General features: G+C 42.3%; 1 protein-coding gene and 1 long non-coding RNA gene across 2 annotated transcripts in view; one reads left to right on the top strand and one right to left on the bottom strand.

The window, feature by feature from the left end:
* flnbl (filamin B, like) overlaps nucleotides 1-13,444 on the bottom strand; it is a 53,582-nt gene extending 40,138 nt beyond the window's left edge. The window contains exon 1 of the mRNA XM_062544689.1: nucleotides 13,064-13,444. Within this exon, the coding sequence (XP_062400673.1) occupies nucleotides 13,064-13,355 (292 nt within the window). The 5' untranslated portion in view covers nucleotides 13,356-13,444. The remainder of the gene's footprint in view (nucleotides 1-13,063) is intronic.
* On the top strand, nucleotides 7,819-10,336 carry LOC134092312 (uncharacterized). The gene is made up of 3 exons (XR_009940196.1): nucleotides 7,819-8,058; nucleotides 8,181-8,233; nucleotides 9,670-10,336. It is a non-coding gene; the product is annotated as an uncharacterized LOC134092312 (long non-coding RNA).
* Nucleotides 13,445-14,353: the final 909 nt, after the last annotated feature.

Below are 14,353 nucleotides of genomic sequence, written 5' to 3'. Positions count from 1 at the left end.
AGAAGAGGGGAATTCAAGTGCACCGCCTTATTTGTTGTGAGTAGTCATGGTAACAAAACAAATGAGACAACATCGATACTTGAAGCCAAAGCCAGAGGGAGGGGCAGGGCAGGACCGGTTCCAGAACAATGACTCTTATCACTGTTACACTTCATGACTTTCAGAATGCCTTATCAGGGCCAAAAGGTAGCTTGGATTGCACAGGAACACCAGCTGGTGAGCCCACAGCCTTCAACAGAGCTCCAAAATTGTAACCAACCATACATACTGTAAGTTACCAAGGTTTACTGAGGATACACCACTAATACGGACACTGTTGATATGAAGTGAAACAAGGAACATTTTTAACGGGTACATTTTCCCCCGATAGATAACTTGACCTCAAAATATTAATGCTTTCATATTATTAAATCTTTTATCATTTTTTTTTTTTTTTGGGGGGGGGGGTCAAAGCTTGTAAAAATTCTGGCAGACAAAGGTGACTGTGTCTTACACGTGTTTGTCATACAACTGTCTGAAATATCTGACAAAAGCAGTCCCTGAGGTCCCTTGAATAATGCACTGCAAACACAAGTAGAGTGTAAGTAAAGGGTACCTTAGCCCTTAAGCCAGAGACATTTGAAAGATAAAATAGTTTCCCTTCATGAGTCAAACAACTTCTCTCCAAACTGCCAGTCATTATCATTACTCCACTGTCTGAGAGCCATGACACACACACAGAAACAAACACATGTCACCGGAGTCACATGCAACAGTTGACAGTAAATAATCATCCAGACCAGAAAGTTGAGATGTCAACTCTGACAACACATTTGTTGTCAACTGGGCATTGAAAAGATCATCTTGTTACAATACAAAGTAAACATTATCTAAGTTAAGAGCTAATAACTGACTATTTTCCCTTTTGTCTACTTTAAAAGCATGACTTCATGCAACCTGGTCATGCAAAAACAGCTTTCATTTTTCATCTCCACTGAATGGGGGGTTTAAAAACATGTCCAAGAAGGTGAGAATGGTTGGGGGAGGATGACGAAAGAAGGAAGAAGAGGGATTATGAAATAATTCCGCAGATAACTCCCACACAGCCATTCCAGCCCAAAACCACGGACAGAGATGTCAGCTCAGGACATAATGCTGTACACCGCCAAAATACACATGCAGACTCATCAGCAGATTCATCCTACTCACTTCAACAGTAAAGGACTGTTTAAATGACTTAACTACTCCCTTGTCTGTCTAAGAGGAGTCCTACAAAGGGAATTGTGACCTATAACTACTCATAAAGCCCAACAGAAGCATTTGCTGATGTTCATCTAGAAATTACTCCAGGTGTGATGAGTCAAAATTAATTGAAGGGTCTGTGATTACATTTAATTAATTAAAACATCCATTGTTTTTACTCGCATTTGTTCACACATACCATGCAACAGAAGAGAAACTACCCCTGTAGAATATCACACACATGTCAGGTGACTCAAAATGGTCTCCCCTTACAATTGCTTTCACCACTTTAGAGGAACAGTTGGGTAGTTACACTCTTAAGACAAATGTACTGAAAACAACACAACTTGTGTTGCTTTTTAGCACATCTCTATGTCCATATAAAGGCAACACAGTTTGTGTCGTTTCTAACACATTTGTTTTAAGAGTGTACTTACGTAAAATTAGAAATAGTTCAGTTATACAATCTCACACCCCACAGCAGCAACTCAATGCAACAAAGTTAGTACAACTTAGAGTAACTGAGATTCAAAGCACATTTTTGAGAGACATTCTTCATAGATTATAAGACGGATGGGATGACTACAACCATCTGATATACTCCAAAGGTGTTCTTTTGGATTCAAGTCAGACAACATACTTGGCCAGGTCACAACACTTGCATAATGTCAGAATCAGCTACTGACTTTGGAATGTTATGATACTCCTCGAGATGAGATTATTATGATTATTATTTAGTAGTAGTAGTAGTAGTAGTATTATGATAATGATAATGATAATGATATTGATATTGATAATGATAATACTAATGATGATTCACAGATAGTCATGGTCTATATGTAATCAATGCAGCAGCGTATCACAGTCCCATGGCCATGCTACACAGTCAGGACTATGCATTTACTGTAGCAGTCATCGCCAGGTTCAGACCAAACACGCTGGATCCCATCTGAGCTGAATAGCTTTTTGGTAAAACTGCACAATTAAACTTAAGCCTACCTTACATTGACAGACTTTGACAAGATTTGGGAAAGATTCTTGAAAGATTGTAGTCTTTTGAGAAAAGCTTGAATGAGGGGCATTAGTTAAAAGACGTGTAAGGTAGGCAGTGTAAGGTAGGCTTTAGGTGAAGAACATGATGTGAAACCTGAAGTTTATTGGGAGCATATTCTTTGGTCAAATGAGATCATGATTAATTTGCCCGGCCTACAGTAGATGGGGTCCAACATGTTTTGCATGAACCTAGTTAGGACCTTCTTGTCCCCTTACTTCCTGCTGAAGGAATAGATTTCTGAATGCATCGCTTGTTAAACCATAGGATCCTGTTTTTAACTTAGAGCAAAAAAAATACCCCCTGAGGACATCTGCATTATGAACCACAAACTATGGTCGGAAATATCAGTCACCAACCGGTTAAATTCCTTACGGGCCTCAACTATCACAACAAGTGAAAGTAAGCATGAAACTATAACTTGTTTTACAACTACCATATAACGTTTCTGCATCTACAAACTAGGAAAATATGCGAACAGCAAAGGAGCAGAGTTGTGTATAGCTATGTCATCCAACTGCAACTAGGCAACATGAGAGATTCTGTCCCCTTCAAACCTGCTGAGGGGAGCAGTCACGCCACCCTGGCAGCCCCAGGCTGAAACGCTGAGAGAAAAAAAAGCATGCAATAGTCTGAGAATAATGAACAGGGATTTTAATGGCGAATGAGTGACTGAAACAGAGCAGCTTTTGTTCAAGGGCACACTTAATGTACATCAAAAAATGAAGAGGACAGCCTACATCGTGGGACACTGAATTTCAATGTTGGAGAGCAGCACAAAGCCCATTGTCTACACTGGCAGTACTGTAGCTTTTCCATGAGGATGCTGACATAAACCACTTTCCGATTGCCCTTCCTGTATACAGGAGTTGACTTCAGACAACAAATTTGAATTTGGGGGAAATTACATTAATTCATCCCAACATTTCACATGGGTTATTTCCTGTGGTTTTACACATTACCTCAGCGCTGAAGTCATAACTCAACAGCTGGGTGAAACCACATGATGTTCCTTCTAGCTGATCTGCAAGATAATTACTCCTGTTGGCTCTTAGAAGAGCACTGGAACAAATAGGATTGACTATGTAAACCCTCACGTGAAATATTCAAGTGGAAATGTTTTAATTCAACAAAGTTTAAACCCTGCACAAAACGTCCCTTAATCTGTGGAATTATGGCGGTCAGCACTTTCCAATCTTCAGCAAAACATTTATTGTAAATGCAAAACATAAATCGCAAAACATTTATTGTTTTGCTGTCTAAAACAATTGAGAACAATCTGAAAAGAAAGAAAACCCGGTACACTAAATTCTATAGTTCCATATAGGCCAGAGTGATACCATTTTCTGATCTCAGTATGCTTTTCATCATCAACTCAATAGACCAAAAGAATTGCCTACCCATTACAGTTTCTTTAACTTCACTCATGCATGCTGACAAACTTGACAGACTAAAATGTGTCCTCCCTGAGTGGTGCTAGCATGAGAAAACTGGGCCTGAGAAACACCATTAACAAGAAGAACAATGGGGGGCTAAAGTTGTGTGCACATCCAGGAAAACAGTGAATCATTAACCTGGCATTCATTAAGGAAAGGTGTCATATATGGCCTGCATGCCTGTTCCTTTCCCAGACTGGGCTTCTAATGGGAACATCAGGGACAGTCTGAGAAAGGGCCCTGTGGGGTTTGTACTAATACTTGTACCTAGCGAGCGACATACTTCTAGTATGACATCATCCCGAGCACTTCTCAGCCAACAAGAGAGGTCCCAGAACAAAGTGTTTCACCCTAAAGCCCCCATTAGTAGTCCAGTCAGGCCCTTCACAACTATATGGCTTTGACAAAGCCAGCGCCAAAGCCATGCAAAACAGACACGAGACCATCTGGAGAACAATGACAATAACGCCAAATTATACACATGCACAAACACATAAACAGAGCAAGACAGAAAAACACTACCCCCTCTGAGTCACAGTGGAAGCCAAGAGGTGGGGGTGGATTATGGGCCATTATGAATCTCTGTTTACCATAGCACCCAGTTGTGGACATCAGAGGAAACAAGCTGGCTTGAGCATGGAGTCCCTGATCTCACCAGAAAAATCTGCATTCCAAATCATAATGGCCCCCAATTAAAAGCTATTAGACTAATGCCTTTGCTCAAATTACTGCATATTTAGATCATTAGGCATTTTAATCGCCAGGAAAAGAAAATCCAAAAGGTAACACAAGGAGGATCTTAGACTGCAAAAAAGGAGCACATGGAAAAACTGAAGTTGCTTTATGACACCAAGAACACTTGGGATGGTATTGTTCAACGTATGGCTCCAGAATGTATGGAAAGGCATGTAAAGCCAGGAGCTTTAAGTGTGTCGAGTCACACCTCCCTGATCGCAGTGGGATCCAGGAAGTGACAGGCTGTTCAGTGAGCCCCTCCTTGTGCTTATGTTTTTTTAAACTCCCACTAAAAAAAGGAGAAATTAAAACAAGTGAAACATGCTGCAAGGCTTGTTCTGCTGGCCAAGACACTGGCCTTACACGGCTTTTCCACCCTCCACCCCCTCCCAGCCTTCCCTGCAAACACATCATGCCTTTGCATTATGAAGTGAACATCAACTCCCTTTCATCTATGCTGGAGTGCAATTCCCAGGAACACCAATGTTTCTCATTTGTGATCTGCACTACTTTTCATTACAGCACAGTTATTTCTAGGCGATGACATCACTCCTGGTGAAAGCATATAAGATGTTCCCATTTAGTTGCTGGAAGGCCACCAGATGGTTTATATGGTTTATGGCATAAATCTCAATTACACACTCTCAGTCAGAGAGGGAGTTGTGGGGGTGACTGGAGGAAGTGAGGGGTTTTGAAGGAGGGCGATAGCGTTCACACAGCTCTCTGTTGTGGCCATGGTGACAGCTGTGTGAGGAGCTCAGCCCTGACTGGAGCAGAGCTCTAGAATGGCCCACGCTTCCTTATTCTGCCTGAGAGCCTGCTACCTTTAGGAGCTGCCTTCTTGGTCACCCAATAATGTAGCCTGGCGTAGCCATACTTCATTCTATTCACAACGTTCTGTTGGCTAATCCAAATCAAAGGAAGTGAGCTCAGTTGACATGAATGACTAGGCACTGTTGCTTACATATCTATGGCTGACCTAGCCATCATCGTATAAAGCTGACAGGTCCGCACAGTTCTCGAATATTGATAGAAGCTTCATCTGGGGGGTCTGAGTGTCAATGGGAGATATAACTGCACTGTCTGTCTGACAAATATATAAATGTGCCTTACATCCTCCCTTTTCACCATTGACACAAGGCCTCACAAGGTCGTGGCCCGAGTAACAGCTGGATATCATCCCTGTCAATAACCTATTTTACAAGAGGAGGGCAAAACTTTCTCCAAACCTTACTAGACTTGCTTAGTGGATTTTAAGTGGCCACTCCTGGAAAGCTCATAAGGGAGCTGGCTTTAAGAGCAAAGTGATTAGCATCTTGTCTTTAACTGATCCCTCTCCGCTTTCAGCTTCTTCTGCACTTCTAATTGGTACCCTCTGCCACCACAGAGCCTCTGACTGCTTGGCCAAGGGGAACCTCGCTCAGCCACTGACTGAGTCTGTCCTCCCCAGCATTTACCTCATCCTTTATTTACCACAAAGCCCAGGGGAAAGCATTCTACATGTGGTTACAGCAATGATTTTCTAGCAACATGCACAGTTGCTGGTGAACTACATAACACAGATGAGAGTCACACAAAGAAAGATACATAGCTCAGAAAAGGACTTAGTTGACCAAAAACAAAAACAAAAGTCTTACTGCCATTAGCAACAGTACCCTGCTCTAATTGGCTAAGGAACATAAAATGACACTTCCATTGGCCTGACAAGGCTAGTAGTAACAAGTAACTTCTTGATGACCAGCAACTTCCTTGGGAAAATTATAAGTATCACCTCACCAGTATCAGTATTTCCAACTTATCCTTATATGAAAAACATGAGTGCCTACTGGTAATCAATAAATCAAACAAGGAATCAAAGAGCATGCTAGTCTTCCTGGGGCATTTGATGTGCACGGTGCACCACTGATGTGGCATTAATGGCTTGGCAGATAGCTAGTGGCAGGCCTTCCTGAGCGGTGTTGTGTTACACACTCTGATGGCCGTATACAGAGAGCTCCTCTATGGAGATAGGTGTAACCCCAGAAGCCCCCTTTGTGGGAGCAGGGGGATACAAAACATGCAGAAACTAGCATAGCTTTCAGACATGCAGGGAGTAACGTATACCCTCACCACACGCCTTTGTGTGACACAGCTGACTAATGTCTCTGATGGACAAAGGGCACTTTCTTGGTCTCAGTTTTTCATTAGTAGCATTACACAAGGTGCAGTCAGAGGGATTAGGCTAAATCCATATGTAAGGGATCAGGGTTTTTTTTTTTCATTTTTAAAAGGCAATACCAATTAATCTTAAAATTAAACCTGTCGATCCATTTATGAGATAAGAGACAAATACTGCAAATTATACAATATGAAACATACTGCTATGGATGGTTGGTTATCACCCAACACCAGACTGGAAGCATGGATTGCTGAGTTAAGTCAACATTCCTTACCAAACGCAAACATTGCAATATGTTCACATGGGAAGCTGCACATGACGTGCTGATCTTCCGCTCCCTCTTCTTTAAACACACACAGCAGCTACAAAGCTTTTCCTCCTAAACGGTCACACTGATGCCATCCAGCTCCAATTGAGCCACAGTAAATGAGCGTGTCTGCAGTACGTCTTTTTATAAATATCTACATCCTCTAGCACCATGACTGACAGTCCAGTGAAATCAGAGAACAACAATGACCAATTCTGTGTGTCTACGCTTACGACTTTTGCACACGGATGCATGGAAATGCCTGCGCTCTAATTCAAATAATTACAGATCAATAACGGGTACAGGACCACTGAGAATACTGATAAAGTTTTGCCACCTCGGATGCTGATTGTTAGCACAGCGTTTTCTAGTATGCCATCAGTTCCAAGAGTACAATGCCACAACAGCCAAAAATACACACCCAAATTCCCTTTGCCATTTCCATAAAGACAAATTAGATTACTGAACAACTTGTTTAATGCTTATTCAGTTCTTGTTAATATGCATGTATATATGCTGTGGTTGTAGCGGGACAGATTCAGCAGGGAGGTAACCTGCAGTGAAGTTGCCTTTTGGCCTGTAACCCTAGATTCACACGCTTGCATCACCTCACTGCATGCCGGCGGGTTTTCCTGATGGTCAGGGGTGTGCACTATGAAGTATCACCGTCATTTGATTTGCCAGATAGGATGACGTAAGGCCTAGTAAAGTGAATGAGACACGTCTCCAGCACTGCAGTCAAGGTAAGCGTGTGTACTGTAAGCACCATAAGTGAGGAGGTATTGCTCTGGTATCTTAAAGCATCTGGAAAATGTATACATCCAAGAACAGTTCCAGCTCAGGCTTTTGGGGAGGGGTTTCTGTCAACAAAGTTGATTACCTCATTGTGGAGAGTGCAAAAGAAGCCTTTGTACAGATAGTATGACAGAACAGTGAAACATTAACTTTTTAGGTTAGCAACCCACTGCCACAGTCCAAAAAACAGTCAACATTACAACCAGCACACAATGCTGAGATTCACTACTATGGTATGGACGAAACTGGTGGCATGATCTTAAATTCATCAGCTCACCAAAAGGCTGACTAACTAACACCAACGAATTGTGAAACTTGGTGCGCATCACCGATTTCTGCCAAAACTGGAACTGGAGTGAGTATTCTTGATGCCAACTCCGGTCCACATGGGTTCACTGCAGCAGTCAAAATCCACTTCACTGTTGCCATACAAACCCAGCAGCTGTCCTGACCTGACCTTTCTCCCTTCTTTTTTAGGAGGAAAAAGGTCTATTGCCAAATCCAACCAACAGAATATGGTCAGCACTAAGGTAATGGAAACAGTTAAGTGATGGGGAAAGCGTAGTGTCAGTTAGATGAACAAATGAGAACACACACACACACACACACACACACACACACACACACACACACACACACACACACACACACACACACACACACACACACACACACACACACACACACACACACACACACACACACACACACACACACACACACACACACACACACACACACACACACACACACACACACACACACACACACACACACACACACACACACACACACACACACACACACACACACACACACACACAGGAAGTAAAGGGGTTTCCTAGGCAGACATCACCTTTCTGGCGAATACATTGCTCACAATCTGAAGCCTAGCATGACAGTGAATATTATTGTTGTGGGGCAATGCTATGGTAACGTAAAAACTGTTTAGCTGTGAAAGGGAGCTTCTTAGCACTTTCCTCTGAGACCAATCCTCCTGCCTCCACACTGAAAAGGTACAGGGTTCCTCAAATTCTTTTCCATGGCTACACATGTGGCACACATCCTAATGCAGTTGAACTGGCTTCGACAAGAGCCTGGACCAGTGTGACAACTTGACCCGTCAACTGATACTGAAACAGTGAAGGTATTGCAAGACAGTTTCACCTGCAAAGGATAGCACAATGTACAGTATTTGTTCTACTGCTGTGATGCAACTCTCTGTCAGAGTAGTAACAAGGATCCTGGAGCGACAAGACCTACAGTAAAATGAGCTATTGTTTAGGCTATGACAAACATAGTTAACATATTTCACCCTCAAGTTTTACTGAACAATGTTGAAGTGTGTTGCAATCCGACAAAGAGGATTGGAATGGCCAATATGTGACATGGTAGTACAGGCATTTCCACCTCTGCAGATCTAATAGAAAAAGCTCTTCCTGTCTTGGGCTCTTCCACGTAGGAGTCTTCCTGTGCTTGTGGCTCAAAAGGCCAAGTCAGGTGTGGCCTGCCTGCCTACCCTAGATCACTTCCTCTTCCTCTCCTCCAATTCACAAAGGAGTAAGACTGGCCAGTGTGGCTAAGTGCAATCCACTAACAGGGCTGACTACTTGCAAACTGACTAAAAGGCTGGGGAGCATCCAAAAATGTCATCAATGCTAGCTTGCCTCTTTAGGGATCATTTAAAGCAGATGTATTCATTGGGAGTTGCTTAACAGGGAGAGCAATAGAGTGGAGCTATCTGACCTTGACTGCTATGAAGAATAAATCTTAAACAAACATGCATATGAAGCATGATAACATGATCCAGGCATGGTCATTGGACTTGATCCAAGAAGTGAGCTTAGTAATTGAATAATCAACAACACTGCATAAATGTACAAGTGTGACATAAATGCATCAGTGGTGTGTGTGTGTGTGTGTGTGTGTGTGTGTGTGTGTGTGTGTGTGTGTGTGTCCTTCACAGAGCTGGTCTTAACGAGAATGCCAGAGCTGTATGATTCCTGCACATGATGGGGCCTCTTGCCTCTCAGTTGGATCCCCAGGAGAATGGACACAGCCAAGAAAGAGAGAGCGCCTGCTTGAAAATATAGAATAGAATATGTTGCTCCACTATGCCTCGGTCGGTGTGTGTGTGTGTGTGTGTTCCAAACCAAAGGGGAAAAACACATAATGCTACTAGTACTAATACCAAACTGATACTAAACTAACAGTACTAGTAACAGTACTTGACTGACAGAAATACATATATAAAACAGACAACCATAGCACTTTGAAGCATTCATTGAAAAGAGGACATGAATGAACATTTTGCTTGTTAATGAGTAATGAATGAGTGGTATACAGTATGTGTTTTCCTCTTGTATCTTAATGTGCATGCTCAGCCAAGGCTGCCAAGCCAATTTCTTGTTTGAGAACATTATGCAAATGATTACCATACAACGTCTTACTTGGGAATGATTTGTTAAGATGAAAATGAATTCAGTGCCAGATACCTGATGCTGAGCCTGATGCTGATTTAAATTGTGCTGTAACTGGCTCAAGTAACGCATGTCGTACTTTAAAACTAAAGACATGTCCTTGTGGACCTCTGCAGCAGGGAGCAACAATGGCGGCAGGACCAGTTAAACATTAAAATGTGATTAAGCTCTAGCCGACCCAGAGAGGAAGCTCTCACAAGGAGAAACAAGCAAGTGCAGGAGAACCAATTTGTGAGGATATGTAACGTGGAAAATCACAGTAGGTGAGCTCATAAGGCGGGCATATGGGTGGCCATCCTGCTCGCTCTCCCTTCTGCCTTACCTGGGGACCCCTCATCTCTCTCTGCCCGTCTGTATTTGCTTGACAAGGAGGCACAACATCTCGCAGCTCCACGCCAACCACCAGCACCCACAATCTCACTCTAGTCTGGTTGAGAACTTCACAGTGAGGCTACAAAGGAGGCTTTCACCACTCCAGACAGACTCCACTGCACAGGAAATACTTTGTGGGAAACATTAAGTTTAAAGAGAATAACGTTAACTCCCCCTATCTCTGGGCACCTGGAGCATCATCTTGCGAAATACACTCGGAATGTCAACCCCACAGAAATGCACGGGGACAGTTGGTAACGGCAAGATGGCAGCGGTCTACACATATCCCACCCCTTCCCACGCCAAAAACATGAAAGAAACCAATCACATTTTTGATGACTGACATTTTGCCTTCGGTTTACTTCCACGCCACCATGGTGCCTACACAGTGGGCAATTTCAAGTAAATGTCTTTTTTGCTTCATTTTAAACCATTCAATCCAGATTTAAACACAGACCCTGGTGTGCTTTTCATGCCAATATGACCTCCCTATTTTGAGTTGTGTATGCCCCCTGTTCATTTAATCTTGTTAGTCCTAAATAACTGCCTGAAAACTTTACCAAGACAGCTGGCAAAGCTTGCCTTAAAGGTTTTTAGCTGAGGTTAGTGACGTAATATACTGACAATTATCACCCCATATTAAGCATTATTACCTCACATCTCACCTCATACAGGACTTTACTTCTTCTCATGGTCCTACAAATAGTAACAGGCTTTGGAGAAGAGTTCCCTCAAGCCGCCCGAGTCTACGGAGTTCATTCATTCTCTTAATGCCACAGCGTTCACTTCTTCCAGTCAATTTATGGGTAATTTCTCTGTATAACTTTGGAAACTCCAGCCCACCAACGTCAGTTAAGTTACGGTTACAAGTCTGACTCAGCTTTAACCAAGGAGACTCAAAACCAACATCACCAGAGACATCTTGATATTTAAAAGACCAATGAAGACCACATTATTTTCAGTCATAAAGTCTGGAATGGCATAGACACATCACATGATTACAATGCTTGCTAATAATGTTAACCCTAATGCCTTGAATCTGTGTCTCTTTGTAGTAGTATGGTTTGACTAGCAAACATGACAACTACCCAGATTTACTATGCTTTGGCTGCTTGAATGTACCATTATGCACTATAATGACCGAGTGAAAAGCTTGCTTATTGATCACCACTCTTGCTGGCATTCATCTATATTTATCACACAGAGAGCCGTAAAAACAGCATGGAGCCAGGCAATGGACAGGAAGGTGGTATCATTCAGGATGTGTCTGTGTAAATCCTCATCTGCTGAACCCTTCCATCCTCTTCCTGAGTAAACAGGGCTTATTCACCAGTTGTTCAGGAGGGATTCTCGTAAATAGTCTATAGAGGTCAACTGTGATGGTGACTGGTGCATTGTCCAACCAAGTCCTAGAATTCCAAGCTTATCTCAATGTATTTGTTCAATTATTAGGAATAAAATGACTAAATGTCCTTCATATCATTTTGGAAACTCCAGTCTAGTCTTTGTGCGCCTCTTTAGACTGAGGTGACACTTAGAATAGATCAAAGCAATTTATTACTTTTCTGAATAGCTGGTAGGCCAGTGATGTCATAGTGAAAAGCACTAACAAAATCATGCTTACACAAACCCTCCTTTAAAAGTATGGCACAGACAGTGTTAAAGTAGGCCTGTGGATTTAAGGCTTGAGATTAGGTATGTTGCCTAGGTGATTTTTGTCAACCATTGTAAAAGTAACAAGTCAACATGATTTTACTGGTCCTTGTTTTACAAAACAAGATAAGCACCTGGTCTTGCAGTCATTTCAGACCAATCACGGTGTGCTGAATCAGGTGCATAGGCTATGCCAGGTTCCCAGATATATTCCTGTTCCAAAACATAGTCTGATAGAGGATAAAAAAAACCTGATAGGCCTAGGTCTTAGGAAAATACCATGGTGGTAGATTTATCAACCTATGAATAACTTGCTTGTTTGAGATTTTTCTGTCTTCAATTAGCAGAGCTGAAACATCCTTCTCTCGCTCATTCTCTAGGACAAAACCTTGCACATAATCTATTGACAGACACATTTTCACGTGGGGGAAGCAGGTCTAATAGCTGACAACATGGCAGATCAGGTTGTAACTGCACCTTGTGCAATGCAACAACAACACAGAGCTACAAGTTTTCAACATAGCCTGTCAGTGAAATCAAGACACCGAGGAGACGAATCCGAAAATGACGACATGGGGAATACAGGCTCCCTACCTTCCATGCCCCATTTCCTTACCGTTAACAGGGCCAGTCATTTTGACCAAAGCTACAGAGCAGGTGGCTAATAGCCTTCCTACCTGGCAAAAAGGACTAGGCAGTTCCTAAGGAAGGTGTGCAGGGGCAGCCTACTTGTGACAGGTGACTCCTTCATCCTAAATTTACTTTAACCATGTCATCAAACTTTTGAAATTGTTGTGAACGATCTCTCGTGTTGGGGCATTTTAAAAAAGATATGCGAAAAAATGGGGTGCTTACCGATTGACACCAGGCGAATATTTTCGCGGTCCAAAAATTCAAGTGCGACAGATACATTTTCGAGTTTCATCTGCCTGAAGGTTGGTCTTGGGTGGTATTTTCTATACATCTTCTTCTGGCTCAGGACTTCCAAGAGGGCAATGAGCCTCAAGCCGTCGCTCAGGTCGATTTGCAGGTCTCCTATCCGCTTGTTAACGCACTTCAGGTGCTCATTGCACCAGCGAGTGAAGGTGTTCTGCTGGATCTTTTTCCATGGTGCGTCTTCTGCCAAATCTTTCTCAGTAGCCGGCATACTTTTACCTTTGTGTTACTTTGTCTAATTCTTCTGCGAGGCTGGTGATCTAGTGCACGCTGCCTGTGCCGAGGGGTGTTTGAACTGTTCTAGTTCCCACAGCCTGGAGTATTTGCTTGCTCGAAATGACTGCGCCTGCGCAATGTTCCATTGAGAGGAAAAGTTGGATTAGATGACGCCTCTTCTCATAGTAGCCTATGTTATGACCAATGGACTGGAAACAAACACCTTTTTTTCGTTCGCAAAAACATTGAATCATTTCTATTTTACATGAACACTTAAATATTGTGCTATACATTAGGCTATTTAGAACGTTGTTTTATGATGACAGCCTTAAAAATGTGAAATTAGCCTATAATAGCCTATATAATATGTATAGGCCTATGAGCAATCCGGTTTGTTTTCAGTTGCAAAGATCAACATAATCTCACAAACTTTTCAACTAAGTGTGAAATCCACCCTGATAATATAAAGAGGCAAATCAATCAATCTCTGCCCAAGTGAACATGTGTAGCCTGATTCAGTGGACACAAGAACTTTTAATGTTCCTTTTGTTTCAGTGCTGAACCACACCTTGATTTGACATGTCCCAACTTCCTGACTTTACATCATCTGTCCCCGCCTATACTGACAGAAATGTTTTTTTCCCATTGGATAAATACTGTTTTTCATGTTTCTTTGCACTTCAAGCACACTGGAGTCATGACATGACTGGCATGATTCACTTGGGTGGATCAGCATTGCCTCACACTTCCAAACAGCACAGACTGAGTGGATAGCCTAGGCTACCACACCTTCAGCAAGAGACATTTAAGTTCTCAGAACTTACAAGAACAGAAAACCTTTCTTATTTCGATGATTGAGCTATAGTGGTCCATTTAAATAGGATATTAATCAGTTTTCAGTTGGATTTGTGTGTGAAAAATAGTGAAAAATCCACGGTAAGAGGTTTCCTGAATACTTTGGTAATCAACTCGATTTTCTGAACAATGAACATA

This window comes from Sardina pilchardus, chromosome 9, assembly GCF_963854185.1.
Source record: "Sardina pilchardus chromosome 9, fSarPil1.1, whole genome shotgun sequence".
Taxonomy (NCBI): Eukaryota; Metazoa; Chordata; class Actinopteri; order Clupeiformes; family Clupeidae; genus Sardina; species Sardina pilchardus.
This window is presented reverse-complemented; position numbering and strand designations above follow the sequence as displayed.